This window comes from Danio aesculapii, chromosome 16 (genome assembly GCF_903798145.1).
Source record: "Danio aesculapii chromosome 16, fDanAes4.1, whole genome shotgun sequence".
Classification (NCBI taxonomy): Eukaryota; Metazoa; Chordata; class Actinopteri; order Cypriniformes; family Danionidae; genus Danio; species Danio aesculapii.
The window spans coordinates 31,443,100-31,463,365 of record NC_079450.1 but is presented as its reverse complement, the minus strand read 5'-3'; the positions used below and the strand labels follow the sequence as shown (position 1 = coordinate 31,463,365).

Below are 20,266 nucleotides of genomic sequence, written 5' to 3'. Positions count from 1 at the left end.
GAAACACATTTACCAAATGAATCCTAGCATGCGCATCAAAAATATTACGTGATTTTGATGATGAGATAACAACAACCGGTCAAATATGACAAACGAAGGCCTTTCAACTGCACACGACAAACAACAGACTAGAAATAATTCATTTCCAATGGAGAATAGTCCGGAAGCTGCATGGAGTTACGATCATCTCTGTATGCAGAAAAAAATTTAATTCGTTACAAATAACTTCTGTGACTAGACCATATGCGATTGCTCGACCGAAACCCAACCTATCTGTGGCATAAATACCACCCACTTGGGAGGTCACCCAACTTGCGGTGTAATCCCTTGCACTTGGAGGTCTGCGGGCTGCTGTGATAGCTATTAGGAATATTCTGTGTGACTGCCACAAGGGGGCGTACTCTGACAGTAGTGTGGTTCAGTATCATCACCTCCTAGCACTCCTAGAAAGCGGTCTCACGTCTCCAAAAGCTTCTGCATGTTCATTGCATTTCGTCTTTTGAGGCGCAAGTAAATTTTTGTTATATTTATTAGATTATATATTTATTATAATTTATTATATGAAAAAGACCCACAGTGGTGTCTCCTACTGCAGTAAATTCACTTTCTTTTTGATATCTGGTGCCAGTTTAACTGTGATGATTTGGGTTTTTCCGTTTGTTTTTTGTTTTTTTTACTCGATTCACAAATGTTTTATGTGACATTCCAGTTTTGCATCATTCATTTGCATCATGCAGATTTGCATCATTGAATGAAAACAGCAACTAGCTACCAGTTTTCAGCTTTCTTAGGGTATATGCAGGAATGCTAAAGGTAATTTCAATACCTTTTTAAAGACCTTCTCAGAATATTTTAAGATCTTATTGCCACTTTAAGTTCTAATCAGTATCAAACCTTTCACTTAATTAACAGTTGTTAATAGACAGTTGTAGTTAAATAAATCAATGGAGCACAACCATGTAACAGAACTCAGATAAACTCGAAAGAAACAAAACTTCTTCGCGGTTGTTAAAAAATTGTTTATAAATTACGCGGTTGTTTTAGGCGACAGGCTTCAGCCACTGTTTAAACTCATCTTTTTCCAACCAGGAGTATGCAAACTTACATTTTCCCATTTTGCCGTCTGTTTTGCTCTATGGTTTCGCTACATGTGGAGAGCGTCACATAACCTTCCCGCGTTTGTAGCAAATTACGTCACATCACCCGGACGGAAAAGCTTGGCCAGACACGCCCCGGCCTGAACCAATTGCATGGATAGAACACATTCTTGCTAATATTAGGAGGAAAATATATATATTTATGCTTTTTTGAGGTCAAACACTTTGGACAACGCTTGAACAAAATGTAAGACCTTGTAAAAATGCGATTAAGACTTTTTAATACCTTTTAAGGGCCTTCATTTTCTCATAATTGATTTATCAACTTTTAATACTTTTTAAAACCGCGCAGACACCCTTTTTCTTTAAAATATCTTCTTATGGTTCAGCAGAATAAAGATTTAGAACCATCTCAGTGTGAAAAAATAGCGTGTAAATTAAAAATTTTGGTTGAACTATGCCTTTAACTGAAGTGTGCTTTTATTAAAGCAATATTTATCAAGCCAGAACCTTGTACCTATTGCTTATTTCACACACTGTCAAAACAGCATATCACAATGGAGAACACTGAGTAAAGCTAGCAGAGTGGAATCAAAAGATGGTGTTCTCTGCTCTGAAATATTATTGCTATGCTAACATGTTCTTCCATTGGAAAAGAGACTAAGTAGCAGTTTAATGTAAGCTACTCTGTTAGACAGGTTTCTTTTGTTCTGGGAACGGTTATCACTGAAAGGACGACAGAGTGAGTGTTATACGACGGAGTGTTTTATTGGGCAGAATAGGAAAAGATTTAGGCCTGGGGGAGTGATGCGAATAGCGAGCCAGTTATTTGTGCATAAACTAGTGTGCCTGGACAGCTTTGAGGAACTGAGAAGACACAGCGGGAGACTGTGCATCAACTGATGCTTACAGTAATACACTCGATGGGATAGAGAAGGGCTAGAGGTCAAACGCCAACAGGAATCACTGCAGACATTTCCAGAAAACATGACTGTGGTAGATTGAAATACTTACATGGGACCCTTGCTCTTCCTCTGCTTAGATCTGTGGCAGAGGTAAGTTGTCATGGATACCGCAACCACCAGAAGGACAAATCCGGAACAAACCACCAGAACAATGCGACCGGTGGTTGACTCATACCATGCTGCGTCTTCTAGGAGACAAAGACGAGATTACATGTCATACATCTGCTACCAAAATGAATAAATATGTAAAAAATACTCCCCAAGAACTCCCTTAAACAACAACATAACTGACGGATTACAGAGTTCCCACTTTAAGCCAAATATCAATTATTCCCTGACTTTTATTGACTACAAAGATGAATTTTCATGTCATCTAATGAATAGAAAAATGGCTGCTATTGTGCTTATATAATAATAAACATATAATATTAAAATAATGTCAAAATAATAACAACATTAAGATTTTTAGCCTTAATATCATTTTGCATCACTTTAATAAGTACCATGAGAACAATGAATAATTCACCTCAGACTTTGTAAAAACATTATCTGATGTGATCTCATTATTATTATTATTTCCTTTATTTGAGACAGTACTGTCTCTTCCTCCAATTACAAGTATTCTTTAAGACGTTGTACAGAAGACGTTTAAAAGGGCTCAGAGTCGGAAGTGTGTCAAAATTAAGCTGATTTTGCAGGTCATTCCAAGCCCTAGGAGCATAAAAGAAAAAAACACGTTTGCCAAGTTCTGACAATACCCTTGGGACTGTTAAACGAATACAGGAACCAGATCTAGTGTGTTGGTTATTTATGTGAAATCTTAGCAAATTAGAAAGAAAGGATAGTCATTTTCTCCTTTGATATAAAGACAACCAATCTAAGGAATCATACAAAATACAGTGATGCGTCCGTGAATCTGCACCTGTGACAAAGCGTATTGCTAACATAGCGTATTTTCTGAGTAGCTTCTGCATGCATATATAGATGATCACCATGATCAATTATAGACAAAAATGTACTCTGTACTAATTTCTTAGGCCTTATAAGGAAAGCAATTTAGGTATAAAAAAACTAATTTTGGCCTAGGCTTTTTCAATAACTTGTCAATGTGTATATTAAAGGCTAATCTCTCGTCAATCCAAATACCTAGATTTTTTAAAGAGCTAACTCTAGAGAGCTAATTATTGACTATGTTTACCTTGTATAACAGGTACAGTATGATGACTGCATTTGACTTTTATTCAAGAGAATAAAATGAAGCTAAAAATTACCTAACCATCCCAGCAGACACACAACTGTCACGGATTGGCCAGGCTCTTCCACCAACATCACGCACCGAGCACCTTCACCTGAGTATTAACCACGCACAGCTGCACCCAATCACTCCCATTCACTATATAAGCACACACCTCACTTCACTCAGTGTCCGGTCTCGTTCCTACGAAGCGGACTCTGAGTGAACCACTTCCTAGGTTTCACTCCCCTACGATCTCAGCAATTATACTTAACTTTATTCTGTTTCCTTCTAGTCTGTCCAGTGTTCCCGGTGTCCTGTCAGCGTTGTGTGTCTCGTCAGTCTGTCTTCCCCGCAAGTCCTCTGGTGTGTGCATTCGGTCATCCTTCAGTGTTTGTCATCCCACCTGACAAAGAGGATCATCAGTTCCACTAAACTCCGTTCATCGCTCCATCAATATTCATTAATACTCTACTGTTGGAATAAACATTGTTTATACTCACTCCCCTTGTTTGTCCGTCTGCTTCCGTAACAGAAGACCGGACCCTAAACTACCAACAGCATGAGCACTCACGATCCCCTTCAGGAGTTGGTGGATTCATTGAAGAGAATGCTACTACCATCTGCTCCACTTCCCGAAGCACCACCAGCACCGAGCACTTCTTCACCGTCCATCCACTCATCCAGTCCCATGGCTCGACCAGCGCCCTACTCTGGCGGGGCGGAGGAGTGCAATGGATTTCTCCTGCAATGTTCTCTGGTATTCACTATGCAACCCGAGTTATACCCTACAGATCGGTCCAAAATCGCTTTCATCATCTCCCTCCTCTCTGGGTCGGCTCTTCGGTGGGCTGAAACCATCTGGCAACAGTCTGGGCCGGTAACAAATTCCATTCAGTCATTCACAAAGTACTTCAAGGAGGTTTTTGGTCGCGCGGATGCTGAAGTAGCAGCTGGAGAACAGCTATACCATCTCAAACAGGGAGCCATGTCCACTCAGGATTATGCTCTCAGGTTCCGAACTCTGGCTGCTGCTAGCGGCTGGAATGAGCGATCTCTCCTCACAACCTACCGGTTCGGACTAGAGCCCAGCCTCCGGTTACAGCTGGCCGCCCTCGACGATACGATGGGATTGGAGAAGTTCATCCAACACTCTCTGCGCTGTTCCGATCGTCTGAGGGTCTACCAGCATGATCCTCCACCAATATCCCAAGCACTCCTCCGTTCGCCAGAGCCAGCCGTCCCTCCAGAACCAGAACCCATGATCATCGAATCTGGTAGACTCACGATCACCGAGCGACAGAGGAGGCTGACCCGGGGTCTGTGCATGTACTGTGGCGCCAAAGGACATGTCAGGCTGGACTGTCCCATTCGTCCAGCACGCTCTGTGGTGAGTTTGTTCAGTTCTCCTATTGAAAAGATGCATCCTCTCACCACTAATGTCCAGTTAACTACCCCTTCTGTCTCAGTTTCAGTCACAGCCCTCATCGACTCCGGGTCAGCAGGAAATTTCATCTCGTACGCCCTCTGTCGCCACCTCCAGCTCCGCACCGAAGCCTCGAAGCACATCTACCAGATTCAGCCCATAACCAAAGATATCCATTGTCAGGCACGTATCCATCGAAAATGTGAACCCGTCAATCTCCAAGTAGGACTGCTCCACAAAGAGGAGATTCAATTTCTGGTTCTGGAGGGTGCATCGATGGATATCATCTTAGGGCGCCCGTGGCTGGTGAAGCACGATCCCATCCTCTCTTGGGGCACAGGAGAAATTAAGAGATGGGGAGAAGAATGCCGATCCAGCTGTTTTCCTGATCTACCCTTACAAATTCGAAGACCCCTTACCGTCTACGTCACGTCTGTCGAAAGTCCAGTCGAGAAAATATCCATTCAGATCCCGAAGATCTACTCCTCATACGAGGATGTGTTTTGCCCCAAGAGAGCTTCCCAGCTACCTCCACATCGGCCATGGGACTGCGCCATAGACCTGCTTCCAGATGCTCCTATGCCCAGAGGTAGGATCTACCCGTTGTCCCTTCCGGAGACCAAGGCAATGGAGGAGTACATCCATGAGGCTCTGAGTCAGGGGTATATCCGTCCATCCACGTCACCTGCTGCCTCAAGTTTCTTCTTCGTGGCTAAGAAGGATGGAGGGCTGCGGCCATGTATCGATTACAGAACCCTAAATCAAGGTACAGTCAAGTTCCGGTATCCCCTTCCTCTCGTCCCTGCGGCCCTGGAACAACTCAGATCCGCCAAAATTTTCACCAAGTTGGACCTCCGCAGCGCCTATAACCTGGTGAGAATACGTGAGGGGGACGAGTGGAAGACTGGGTTTGTGACCCCTACAGGACACTACGAGTACCTGGTCATGCCCTATGGTCTGGTTAACGCCCCCTCCGTATTCCAAAACTTCATCCACGAAGTCCTCCGGGAGTTCCTCCATCTCTTCGTCATTGTATACATAGATGATATCCTGATTTACTCCCGGAGTGAGGCCGAACATCGCCACCACGTTGCGGAGGTCCTGAAAACCCTCAGGAAACACCGCCTGTACCTCAAGGCTGAAAAATGCTCCTTCCATTCACCATCTGTTCAGTTCTTGGGGTACATCATCGATCAAAGAGGGGTTCGTATGGACGAGGGGAAGGTCACTTCCGTCATCTCCTGGCCCGAACCAAAAACCATAAAGGAACTCCAACGTTTCCTAGGATTTGCTAATTTCTACCGACGTTTCATCCAGAATTACAGTCTCATCACCGCTCCGCTCACCAACCTGTTGAAAAATAAACCCAAAGCACTACCCTGGCCTCCCGAAGCCGCCGCAGCCTTCCAAAACCTAAAAGAATCCTTCACTCAAGCCCCACTGCTGACTCATCCTGATCCTGACTTGCCGTTTGTGGTCGAAGTGGATGCATCGACCACCGGAGTGGGAGCCATCCTGTCCCAGTACCACGGTACTCCTTCATTACTCCATCCATGTGCCTATTTCTCCCGGAAGCTCAGCCCGGCGGAAAGGAACTATGACATTGGGAATCGAGAACTTCTGGCCATCAAGCTCGCCCTGGAGGAGTGGCGACACTGGTTGGAGGGGGCCAAACATTCGTTCCAGGTGATCACAGATCATAAAAATCTCCAATACCTAAAAGATGCTAAAAGACTCTGTCCTCGTCAGGCCCGTTGGTCATTGTTCTTCTCCAGATTTCAGTTCTCTATCTCATATCGACCAGGTTCAAAGAATATCCGAGTAGATCTCATTCATTCCAGCCATACATCTCTGGGCACAGGACATCCTGGGGCCAACAACACCCTCTCGCTGCTATCCCAACGCTTTTGGTGGCCGAACATGGCGAGGGATGTGAGAAGATACGTCCAGGGCTGCAGAGAATGCGCTATGGCAAAGAGTCCTCGCCATCTACCTGCTGGTAAACTCCATCCCTTGCCCATCCCAAACCGCCCCTGGTCACACCTAGGAGTTGACTTCATGACAGACCTCCCATTGTCTGAAGGTAACACCTGCATTCTAGTCATCATAGATCGATTCTCTAAATTCTGTCGTTTGATTCCTTTGAAAGGTATACCCACAGCCCTAGAGACCGCCGAAAACCTGTTCAACCACGTCTTTCGAAATTTTGGGTTACCAGAAGATATAGTCTCGGATCGAGGACCCCAATTTATCTCCAGACTATGGAGAGCATTCTTCAGACTCCTAGGTGTGACCGTAAGCCTCTCGTCTGGCTATCACCCCCAAACCAACGGCCAGACAGAGAGGAAAATTCAGGAAGTGGGGCGGTTCCTCCGGACCTTCTGTCACGGTCACCAAAACTCCTGGAGCCAGTTTCTGGGCTGGGCGGAATACGCCCAGAATTCCCTGCGGCAACCTACCACCGGACTCACGCCATTCCAGTGCATCCTAGGGTTCCAACCTCCACTCTTCCCCTGGGATGGCGCACCATCTGATGTCCCCGCAGTGGATTACTGGTTCCGGGAGAGCGAGAGAGTCTGGGACGATGCTCATCATCATCTCCAGAGGGCAGTACGCAGAACAAAGGAGGTATCGGATAAGAGGAGGATTCCAGGCCCCATCTATACTCCAGGACAAAAGGTCTGGCTCTCCACCAGAGATATCCGGTTGCGACTGCCCTCCCGAAAATTAAGTCCCAGATTTGTTGGTCCCTTCACCATTCTGGAACAGGTCAACCCCGTCACATACAAATTACAGTTACCACCACAGTACAGAATCCACCCCACATTCCACGTGTCCCTTCTAAAACCCTTTCACGATCCTCTGATTCCCTCCACAGAGCCTGGCCATGAAGAGGAACCTCCTCCCCCCCTGATGTTAGAAGAAGGGGCCATCTACCAAGTCAAGGACATCCTACGGTCCCGGCGTCGTGGTGGTCAGCTTGAATACCTCGTCGACTGGGAAGGATACGGTCCAGAAGAGAGGTCATGGGTCTCCAGATCCGATATACTAGATCCCGCACTTATGGAAGAGTTCCACTCCAATCACCCAGAATTTCCAGCACCTCGAGGACGAGGTAGACCACCACGACGTCGGAGGTTCAGGCCCTCAGGAGCGGGCCCTGGGGAGGGGGGTAATGTCACGGATTGGCCAGGCTCTTCCACCAACATCACGCACCGAGCACCTTCACCTGAGTATTAACCACGCACAGCTGCACCCAATCACTCCCATTCACTATATAAGCACACACCTCACTTCACTCAGTGTCCGGTCTCGTTCCTACGAAGCGGACTCTGAGTGAACCACTTCCTAGGTTTCACTCCCCTACGATCTCAGCAATTATACTTAACTTTATTCTGTTTCCTTCTAGTCTGTCCAGTGTTCCCGGTGTCCTGTCAGCGTTGTGTGTCTCGTCAGTCTGTCTTCCCCGCAAGTCCTCTGGTGTGTGCATTCGGTCATCCTTCAGTGTTTGTCATCCCACCTGACAAAGAGGATCATCAGTTCCACTAAACTCCGTTCATCGCTCCATCAATATTCATTAATACTCTACTGTTGGAATAAACATTGTTTATACTCACTCCCCTTGTTTGTCCGTCTGCTTCCGTAACAACAACATCATAAGACGTTAATATTAGTTAAATTTAGGTCACCAGCTAGGGACAATGTTATATTGATGTCCAATTACGACGTGAAATGAAGCTGATATTTGGTTGATTTCAGGTTGTGTTGGAAAGTGACCAAGATCCAATGTCGCGCCTACATCTTAAACCAATGTCATAATGACATCATATACGGACATTTATTCGTCGGTATGGCAACTAAAATCCAACCTCTGATAGACGTCAAAGTGGTAACGTCCACACAACATCAAGTTGTTAATTTTGTCGTTTTTAGGTTGCGTTGGAAAGTAACCAAAATGCAAAGTCTGTCTGACGTTAGACATTTCTGGGTTCTGACATCAACCTGATTTTCATTTCCACCCAAAATGCAACGTCCCACAACATTGGGGTACAGTGTCAATCTGATGTCATATTAGCGTTCTGTGCCTGCTGGGATAACAATAGGCATGAAAAGAAAACACATAAAAATGGTATGGAAAAATTATATATTGATAAATGGAAACTAAAATTTAAAGCCACGAAAAAATCCCTGATAGCCCATCACTTCGACAAAGAGAAAATGTAAAATTTCCTGACTTTTAATGTGTGGGATACAACTTTTAAAATTCCACGATACTCCAGAAATGTCATGACCTCTGGGAAGCATGTGATTAACTATCACAGCATTATTTATCATTGGAGGAACGATCTAGTTGGTCAGTAGGGTTGTTTCCCACACGTCATTCCGACCACATTGGTTAGAATTGTTGTTATTGACGTCACACAGCTGGTGGAGCAATAACTTCTGCTAATTAGAAATATCAGATAATGTCAGATTATTGTTGTTTACACCAAACATGGCATCTATAATCACTGATTTGCATTTTTTTGATGCATGGTTTTGCAGGTTGGCTTGTTATGTCACTCCAGGGTTCTACTGTGGTACGTGATCACATACAGTACACATGTGTACACTCTTAAAAAACTGTGCTTTAATTCTTTGAACAAACGATAAGATATTCAAATGTGAATATGTATGGAATAGCAAAAATGAAAAAAGTAGGGTCTTGTGCTTAGTTCCATTCAACATGATTTCATTCATGGTAATAATATAATCTATCAGAAGACATAAGCAGAAGCTCGTTTGTTGTTTCAAAGTTTATTTTATTTTTTAAAGATTTCTTTTTCGTGTTTTGCCTTTATTTTTATAGGACAGTAGTTAGCCAAAGGAAGCAAAGTTGGAAAGAGAGAGAGAGGATGGGTTTGGGAAAGGTATGTGAGCTGGGATTTAAACTCAGAATTCCCAATCTTTTTTTTTTTTTTTTTTTTTTCCCAGATTAAATCTTAATTGTTAAATGGTCTTCCCAAAATACTGAAGATCACAGAGACAGGAAAATAAATATATCACATTTTTTTTTAAATAATAAGAGATAAAAAAATATCTAATTACAAATTCTTAATTCCTATATAGGTACCTTGCCTTAAGCACATTATCTCTTTAAATCCAAATGTCATAATTATTCTCCTAACCACAAACGAGATGTGTAGTTTCAACCACACATGTTTGCAATGCGCAAATAAATGTTGATTTGGAACTATGGATTAAGGATAAAAACTCTGAATATTTTGGTATTAGTTGCTCAGGCTTGGGCAGGCCCAATTATGGGGAACTGTCAGTGTCAATATCAAATTCAATGCAATTAATCTTCATTTGGGTCTTATTGTGAATGATTCATTGGCGCATAATAGAGTAAATAAAGTAATTGTCATCATAGTCTTGAGATCAAATCTATTCAAAATGGAATAACTTGCTCACTGAAAAAAATGTTGTCTGCAAAATTGTTGCAAACAATTTGTGTTAAATTTAAACAAACAAATTAAATTTTGTAATGTTCAGCATAATTTGTTTGTTTAAAGTCAGCCCAAATAAATACAGTTGTTTACAACAACTTGGGGAAAAAAAAGTAAATCCAAGGAATCATCTTTGAATCTGTTTTTTTTTTTTCAGTTCTCTTTACGATGATACATTTCAACTATTTTGGAACAGTAAACATGGCTATATATCAGGCTAAATAATTTAACTAAATCATAGCTTTTTGCTATATCAATTAGTGTCAGAAACACACATTTCTTTACAACTTAAAAATAAATCTTTGGATATCTTATCTATAAATAAGCAACCGCACTGGTCAGGTCTAGGTCCAGGTGCTCAGGACTAGGTCAGATCCAGAGCATGTTTGTATGTTGATGCATAAGCAATTTGTTTTTCAAAGATTTGCTGAATCGTGGACCGAGTAGCTTTTAATGTGGATGGTCCATTGCTGTTGCCCTAAAAATAAATAATATAGTCTTTGAAAACACATTACAAAAAAGTACATATACCATTTTAAAAAGTTTTAAAACCTTTTCCAATCTGCGGTAAACCTTAAAACCGGTTATTGTCCCACACCTAATTGTAAGACATTAAACCCCTAATTACACCTGGTTTTAGGACGGCTTTCATAATTACAAGTGGATAATACAGGTGCAAACAAATGTAAACATGCTCTAAATGTTTTGAGCTCATTTGCATTTGAACTCTTTCCTAGTTACAGCTGGAAATGCATTTAATCCATTTGTGATTGGATCACTGAAAAGAAATAGGCCCTGAGGCACAATTAGGACACATTTATATTTAAGCTGCTTTGAAATGACATGGATTTTGAAAAGTGCTCTACCAATAAATATATCTAGATCTAAGCTTTTAGAGCTATAATCCATACGACTGTCAAATGTAGTTTATGTGCAGTCATACCATAGATATTATCCTGGCCATAGGGTATCATTAAAAAATTTCCTTTTTAATCGAGCCTTATTAAGAAATGAAGCATATTATGAAAGTTAATGGGGACAAATAGATTAAAAAGGCATTATGAACATATTGTGTACAATAACTAGTGCTGTCAAATAATTAATCATGATCACCACCAAAATATGTGCATGTGTGTGGGTTCACATGTTTACATTATATATACAGTGCATCTGGAAAGTATTTATCTGTATATTTTTCTGTAATCTTCCCCAGCCTTGTGCCTCAAGACAATCCTGTCTCGGAGGTCTACAGACAATTCCTTTGCCTTCATGCTTGGTTTGTGCTTTGACATGCACTGTCAACCCTGGGACCTTATACAGACAGGTGTATGCCTTTTCAAATCATGTTCAATCAACTGAATTTACCACAAGTAAGCTCCAGTTAAGCTGCTGAAACATCTCATGAATGATCAGTGGAAAAAGAATGTACCTGAGCTCAATTTAGAGCTTCAAGACAAAGGCTGTGGATACTTATGTACATGTGATTTTTCAGGTTTTTAATTTGCAACAGTTTCAAAAAAATCTTTTTTCTCATTTTCATTATGGGGTATTGTGTGTAGAATTTTGAGGAAATAAATTAATCCATTTTTGAATAAGGCTCTAACATGAAAAATGTGGAAAAAGTGAAGCGCTATGAATACTTTCCGGATGCACTTTAAGTTCTCAAGAGGCAAAAATAAAGAGGCAAAAACCTCTAAGAATTGATTCATCGCTATAAAAGTTAAATTACTGAAACTAAACATATAAACCTGAGAGAACTGCTCATTTCAAAATAAAATTTCAGGTGGCACTTGCATCTGAAGTGCATATACAAGTTGTTTACTGTACGTCAGACATTATCATCTTCTTCTGGCAGCTCTAACCTTTTAGAACAGTGATGCTGATTGTACGTTTCTTCATGAGGGATCGTACAGTGGGCGACTGAGCTGAACAGGTGTATCTTCCACCATCATCATCTTTCACCTTATCCAGCTTCAGCTTATTGGAAGGCAAGAGCCAGTCTTCTCCCTTCCGAGAAAACAGAAGTTACAGAAAAGTGAAAAACAGAAACTACATGACAGATATGACGTAAGAAAGATAAGGCAGAAGTAATCGTTCTTTGGAAGGGAACCGTGTAGGAGGGTGAATTCCACACTTTTTTGCTTATTTTTGTACTTTTCATTAAAAATCAGATCAAATAATGGATTTAAAATCAAAACCAACATTTATTTCTCCAGAAATCCCTGTTCCACTTTGGTCAAATGATTGGCATTGATTTGACTGAAAAAAATACAGTACATTTAAAACAACATTTCTTATTGAATGTAGCTTAAAATGTAATGTCATGTCATGTTTCAGCATCATTACTTCAGTGTCACATGATCCTTCAGAAATCATACTAATATGCTAATGTTTTGGATCTATAATGATAAGTCATTATTGGTACTCAATCATTGTTTTTTGTAGAAACTAGGATTGTCACAATACCATTAATTAATGTTACGATACTGTACCAGCTGAAGTATCTTGATACCAAGTAGTATTGCGATACTGTAATTCATAACTGAAATCTATGAATACAGAAAATTGTCAGAAATACTATATTTTAAAATGTTATAATAGGCCTAAATGAAATAAATTCATAATTACCATATTATTAAAAAAAGTATTATCTGCACGTCACTTCACCTAAACTGTATTTGTTCCTTTTGTTTAATTTGTAGATACCTGACCAGCAAAAAACACATTCAAATAAAAATACAAATTATACCAAACGAAATTAGTTACAAAAAAAGCATTATTCCAGGAAAATTAGGCTACATGAAGCACTCAAAATTTCTTTCAACGTTTTCTGTTGCTATTTTGGATTTTTCATCTATTATTTTATTTATTTTTTTTTTCAGTCTTATCAGGTAAGAATCCAAAGTAATAAAAAATTAATTTTGTGAGTCATTTTTTTAAAAAGATTGTTGCGGTTGTTGTCGCTGCTAAACCATATTGACAGGAACAGAAATGAACTGATTCAGATTCTAACTGAAGTGTCAGAAAACGTGTAATAGGCTACCATAAAAAGTGTGAATTCTACACAGTTTTGTAATCTTAAAAGGCTCCACACCACAGACTATTAAAATAAAATTGTTTGTTGCACAAACGTGTGAGCATTTTAGTGACTTTTCCACATGCAACATGATGTATTATACAGGGTAAATGCAGGGATCCTAAAGGTAATTTCAATACCTTTTTAAGACTTTTTAAAGACCTACTCAGAATATTTTAAGACCTCAAGTTCTAATCAGTATCAAAACTTTAACTTAATAAACAGTTGTTAATAAACAGGTGTAGTTACATAAATCAATGCAGCACAACCATGCAACAGAACTCAGTTAAGCTCAGAAGAAACAAAGCTTAATAAATTACACTGTTGTTTTCAGCGACTTCAACCAAGAGTACGCGAACTTACATTTTCCCATTTTGTCGTCTGTTTTGCTCTATGGTTTCGATACATGTGGAGACCGTCACATCACCTTTCCGCATTCGTCGCAAATTACATGACATCACCCTGACGAAGGAGCTTGGCTGGATATGCCCCTGCCCGATCGTGTGGACCAAGCACACTGTTGTTAATATTAGGAGGAAAATAAATAGATTTATGCTTTTTTGGATTCAAAAACTTTGGACATCGCTTGAACTAAATTTAAGACCGTGTAAAAACGTGATTAAGACTTTTTAATACCTTTTAAGGGCCTTAACTTTCTCATAATAATAACTTTTAATACTTTTTATGACCCCGCGGACACCCTGTTGTAGATAGACCGGTAATAATGATACTAGCGTTTACAAACTACAGTGGCAACACCAGTATTTTGGAGCTATAGTATCACGATACTACCATAGTACCGGTAAACCCTGCAACCCTAGTAGAAACTGTGACACATTTTACTTTTAGGATTCGTCACTGAAAAGAAAACCTCAAAGTAACAGCACTGATTTGAACTGAAATAAGGTTTTTGTACATTATAAAGGGCTTCAATTTTAATATTGAAATATGGAATGTGTCCTTGATTCATAAAACAACTTTAATTGTACTTCTGAATGTGAAGTAGCACAAAAATATCAAGCAGACCAAACATTTTAAACACTGAAAATAATAATAATAATAAATGTTTCTTGAGCAGATGATCATAGTAGAATGATTGCTGTAGGATCATGTGAAACTGAAGTAATGATTCTGAAAATTCAGCTTTAAATGACAGGAATACGTTTAGAAAGTTTAGATTACATACAGTAGGAAGATTGTTATTTTTAACTATAAAAATATTTGTATAATTTTTCGGTTTTTACTGTATTTTTGATCAATAATTGTCGCTATATGCTTCATAAAAAAATAATAAAAAATAAACACATTTGAAAATCGTACTCATCTCAGACTTTTGACCAGTATCGTAAATAAGGGAGTATGAAAGAGTAAAAATCAATCTTAACACCATACAATTAAAGGAAACAACTGCCAGTGCAAAAAAGAAAAAACCGAGAGAACATCATAACCATACAAATGTATTTGGCACTGGAGGCCTTTCTGCAGCCTGCCAACAAAGTCCATTTCAATTTCAATGGAAGTGAATTAAGAGGATTCCCAGTCAAGCTGAGTTCTGGCCAAATGCACCATTGTTTAATCTAATCCGCTGGCTCCGAACATCTTCCTGTTTCCTTCTGCAGAACCCAAGACGTTAAGCACAATGAACAGGTAGACGCTTTACATCAAACTGTGTTCCAACCATTTAAATGAAACTTGGTTTTTCTGGTTTGTAAGAATTAGCTTTTTACTCAGTCATGCCACAGTTTCAAGTTGTGTGTATCTGAAGTTAAGCTGTCTAAGCAACAGTTTATCATTGATATACTGTTTATATTTGAAGCTAGTTTTTTTTTTTACTGTCACAGGATTGATAACGTGGTTGGGGACCGACTGTCAGTCTAAATAACAGTAGTGAGTCATTATGCACTTCCAACTCATCACATTGTGTGGTCATTCATCACCCACACAATGACATTTAGACCGATTTTTTTTAATGTTGTGTTTAGGAACAGGAGCACGCTGTAGAAAGCGCAGCGCATGTGTAAGTGTCAAGATTATTGTTCAGTAGTTACGCACAGAACCTAAATGAACCTGTCTGACCTGCGTGGAGTTTTACCGGTTTTACTGCAATAGCAATCTGGAATGTCTTTGAGTTGTTTTAGTAACAATGAGGTTGTTTTTATTGAATAGTTTTATTTTTTTTATTGTTTTAATTGCTGATTTAGTACTTAGGTTTTGTGTCTTTGTTATTTTGAACATTTTTATCAGTTATATCAGTTTTATTTAAATTAAATGAACAATTGAGAAACTTTTTCATGGCAACTGACAGAAATAAGATTTATTTTTTATAAGTTTTAGTTTTTTATTATTAGTTAGCATTTATTTCAATGTAGCCTAAGTTTATTTCAAGTAATAAAGATGACTCGATAATAAAGACATGGTCAAGATGTACTGCTGCAGTTCAAACCGAGCATCAGAATGGGGAAGAAAGGTAATTTAAGTGACTTTGAACGCATGGTTGTTAGTGCCAGACGGGCTGGTCTGAGTATTTCAGAAACTGATGATCTACTGGGATTTTCACGCACAACCATCTCTAGAGTTTACAGAGAATGGTCCAAAAAAAAGAAAATATCCTGTGGGTGGCAGTTCTGTGGGCGCAAATGCCTTGTTGATGCCAGAGGTCAGAGGAGAATGGCCAGACTGGTTTGAGCTGATTGAAAGGCAACGGTAACTCAAATAACCACTTGTTACAATCGAGGTATGCAGAAGAGCATCGTCAAACTATGAGGCAAATGGGCTACAGCAGCAGAAAACCACACCGGATGCCACTCCTGTCATCTAAGAACAGGAAACTGAGGCTACAATTCACACAGCTTACCAAAATTGGACAATAGAAGATAGGAAAAACATTGCCTGGTTTGATGAGTCAACATGAAAGCATGGATGCATCCTGCCTTTTATCAATGGTTCAGGCTGGTGGCTGTGGTGTAATGGAGTGAGGGTTATTTTCTTGGCACACTTTGGGCCAAAGTTGAGCATCGGGTCAACACCACAGCCTACCTGAGTATTGTTGCTAACCATGTCCATCCCTTTATGACCACAGTGTACCCATCTTCTGATGGCTACTTCCACCAGGATAACACGCCATGTCATAAAGCGCGAATCATCTCAGACAGTTTTAAAAGCGCAAGTTTTGGAAGTGATACCATTAGCATCTCCATGTAAATCTGCTACAAAAACGTTTCTTTTTTTAACGCATGTGTATTATGTGTTTCACTCTACAGGCACGTGTAAGTACATCATAACAAAAAAAACAATGCCATAATACAAGATCATACAATATGTGTGTATAGCGTAAAGCGTACAGTATAGCGTTTTGTATTAAGCTACATTGCCCACCAATGGCCTGATGATTTTGTTTAGTTGTTTTAAGTTGTCAAGAATCTGAGTAAACAAAGGATTGTTTTGTTTTTTTTTGAAAACCTTATCTACAATATGTAAAATGTGAAAAAGTTGCTAAAACAAACATTACTCTGACATGCACATCAGGATTTCGTACCTAAAATATATACATTTATTTTGGTGGCTCAATGTGTAAAAAATTTCACATTGCCACATGGCAAAAATATAAAACATCTTGACATCCTAAACAAACAAATGTTAACAAATGTTCCACAGAGACAGAAGATGCACGAGTGAAGACAGATGTTTTCTTAAGCAAACATCTGTCTTGACACACGACACACTTCTTTGAATAGCTTATCACTGAGGGCTCGATGATCATGTTTTGCAAATTTACTTTTACTTAACCATTAGATTAATAAAAAAACACACTCACCGGGAAGTAACTGGCCACTGGTGAGTTTCATTTTCTCGCTAAAGCTAATTTATGCTCACATTTGGCTGCAATCTTGGAAAGTGGTTGCAGAAAGCTCATAAATAAACATAAAAATAGAGAAACAGAACTGATAAGTGTGGTGTAGACGAGACATCGCCTCAAGAGACTGCTTAATGTAGATCTGTTCATTGCACATTCCCTGTTCTAACTAATGAGTTGATAACTTTCACAACTTTTTTTCCCCAGACCTTAGTGAATACGCTTATTTTCACTCCAGTGGTTCATTAAGAAATCTTTGAGATGTCCGTTGCATAAAAAACAGGCACCTGCAGTCCCAATACAGTAGACAGAAACCAAGTAAATGGCTGTGAGGGAATAAAAAATAAGAAGGCAAAAAAAAAAAGAGAAGGAAAGCACGAGTATTACATATTAAATCTGTCACCTCTTTGGCCCAGAAGTACTCAGGTTCCTCGGAGGCTGAAGTAGAGCATTCCAGCTCCACATCGTCTCCTAATCGCACTCGGAGGTCCTGCACTGAGTTGAAATAGCGTGTTAAATATCCTAAACCGGCCCTGTGCACTGCCACCTCCCGCATATCTGCCAGAGAACATACGAGGATAAAAGGATTAGTCAAAACAGCTTCGCTTCCTGGATATATTTGCATAGCATAAACACAAGGAAGTAGGACATGGAAATTCAAGTCCAAAACACACTCACATAAAGCTATATAGACCATTTCGAGGGATGAAAACAAAAACAATGGTCCCAACGTATTTCCTTTTTTAAATTTTGAATTTCTATAGCTTCTGAGAGTCCAAAAAAAGCCACATATTGATAAATAATGCTATGATAGCTGTTTTAACATTAATATTATATATATATATTATATATATATATATACACACACACACACACAGTTGAAGTCAGAATTATTAGCCCGCCTGAATTATTAGCCATGCTGTTTATTTTTTCTCCAATTTCTGTTTAACGGAGAGAAGATTTTTTTTTCAACACATTTATAACATTTTAATAACTCATTTCCAATAACTGATTTATTTTATCTTTGCCATGATGACAGTAAATAATATTTTTAAATTTATAATCTATCTATCTATCTATCTATCTATCTATCTATCTATCTATCTATCTATCTAGTTAATATGGTATTAAGTTAATATTTCAAATATTTGCCAAGACATATTTAACAGAGAAAGGGATTTTTCACAGTATTTCCTGTAATATTTCTTTCTTCTGGAGAAAGTCATTTCTTTTAGTTTGGCTGGAATAAAAACATTATAGATAAGCACTAGATTATTATGTTAACTAGGCAAGTTGGGTTAATTACAAACCCAACTTGCCTGGTTAACATAATAATCTAGTTAAACTTTAAATTGCACTTAAGGCTGAATACGAATATCTTGCAAAATAACATGATAATAATAATAATAATAATAATAATAATAATAATAATAATAATAATAATAATAATAATAACAACAACAATAATAATAATAATAATAATAATAATAATAATTTTGTTTGTTTGTTTGTTTAAAAATAACAACAACACTTGTTTATATTAATTTATTCTCCATTTAATTATTTTATTTAACAAATAATCATTAATTTATATAATTATCATTATATAATTTTATTGATTATTAATTAATGATTTGATTACAATCAATTATTATTTGTCATTTGATTATGTTCTTATATTTTATTATTACTATTCCCATAATTATTGCTTCATTATTATTTCATTTTTCCATATTGTTATAATCTTATGAAATTAGGATTCAAGCGACACTTGTTTTTATGAGTAAGAGATAAATCAGCAACTAGCATGATCATAATTATAACAATAACTGTTTGCTGAGCCTTAAATCAGCATATTAGAATGATTTCTATTTCAATAATGTGGCTTTGAAAACTGCAGTAAAATGCTGAAAATTGCACTGTAAACTGTAGAAAATAGAAAAAAAATATTCATTAAAAATATAATATTTCGCATTTTTATTCTATTTTAGGCAAATTAATGCAGCCTTGGTGAGCAAAAGAAACTTTCAGAAACATTTAAACATCTGACCCTACCTCAGACTTTGAAACTGTTATATAACTTGTTGGTGACCACCATGATTTATTGTCAATGATTATACATTAAACCCAGCTTGACTATAGTTCATTAAGTCCATCATGTCTGCATTTCAGCTATATTCATATTGAACATCTCTGTATAGCAGTTATTTTCCCCATTCAGCTTTTTCCAATTCATCACCACTGTCAGCTTATCCTGGCCCATTGCAAAGCCTCCAATCAATATCAACATCGATTTTGTCATCGTGGGTGATAAAGAGTTTTATTTGTCATCTAATCTTTAAATTCCAAATATAAAACCTTCTCCAGATGAAATGTCAGATGCAACTTGCTTCATGTGCAACGATGGAAAGATTGAAGCACCTGGACAATCTTGACACGTCAGATCAATTTATGGACGGAGCAGTGAACGGGGATTTGCATGGCAGCTCATTTGCACTCATACTCACAGTGAATGGGGACGGTGAGGGGATCCGAGGCGTTTTTTGCTGTTGAGTTGTCCTCGGTGATGCAGCGGTATGGACCCTCGGACCAGGACTGCATGCTGGCGATGAAGATGAAAAGTTTGCCTTCCTCCCGTCTCACATCCACGTCATACAGAAAACAGCGGCGGTAGAAGAACTGCTGGTCTGATTCCAGCCGATACCACTTCTTCATGTACTGTTAGAGAAGAGATTTCTTTTAATTCAGTATCATTTTTTGTTTGTTTGTTTGATTTAGTTTGTTGGTTTTGTCTCCTTTTTTAAACTGTAGATTCTTCGAAATATATTTAGAATATTGTAATGTCTGCCTGAAAGTAATGCCTGAAATATTATACTTAAATTATAATTTTAAGAACTTACGAGCAGGGCCTGACATAATCTGTGAACAGTTTTTGCTTTTTCTGTGCAGGTTTACGCAGAATGGTTTGCGGAATCATAACTAAAAATCTAATATATGAAATAAAAATAATATCGTTTTACCTTTTATTCAATGTTTACAATGCAATTCAATTAAATCCACTTATTTGGTAAACAAAGCAAGTCAAAAAGACAGAAAATATTACTTTACAAATTGTATTGCAAATAA

General features: G+C 38.7%; 1 protein-coding gene across 1 annotated transcript in view; it reads right to left on the bottom strand.

Moving 5' to 3' along the window:
* si:ch211-79k12.1 (uncharacterized protein LOC568891 homolog) overlaps positions 1–20,266 on the bottom strand; it is a 32,361-nt gene that overhangs the window by 3,237 nt on the left and 8,858 nt on the right. The window contains exons 3-6 of the mRNA XM_056475145.1: positions 19,648–19,858; positions 17,544–17,698; positions 12,074–12,218; positions 2,112–2,250 (exon numbers count right to left, since the gene is read on the bottom strand). Coding sequence (XP_056331120.1) covers positions 2,112–2,250; positions 12,074–12,218; positions 17,544–17,698; positions 19,648–19,858 — 650 coding nt within the window. The remainder of the gene's footprint in view (positions 1–2,111; positions 2,251–12,073; positions 12,219–17,543; positions 17,699–19,647; positions 19,859–20,266) is intronic.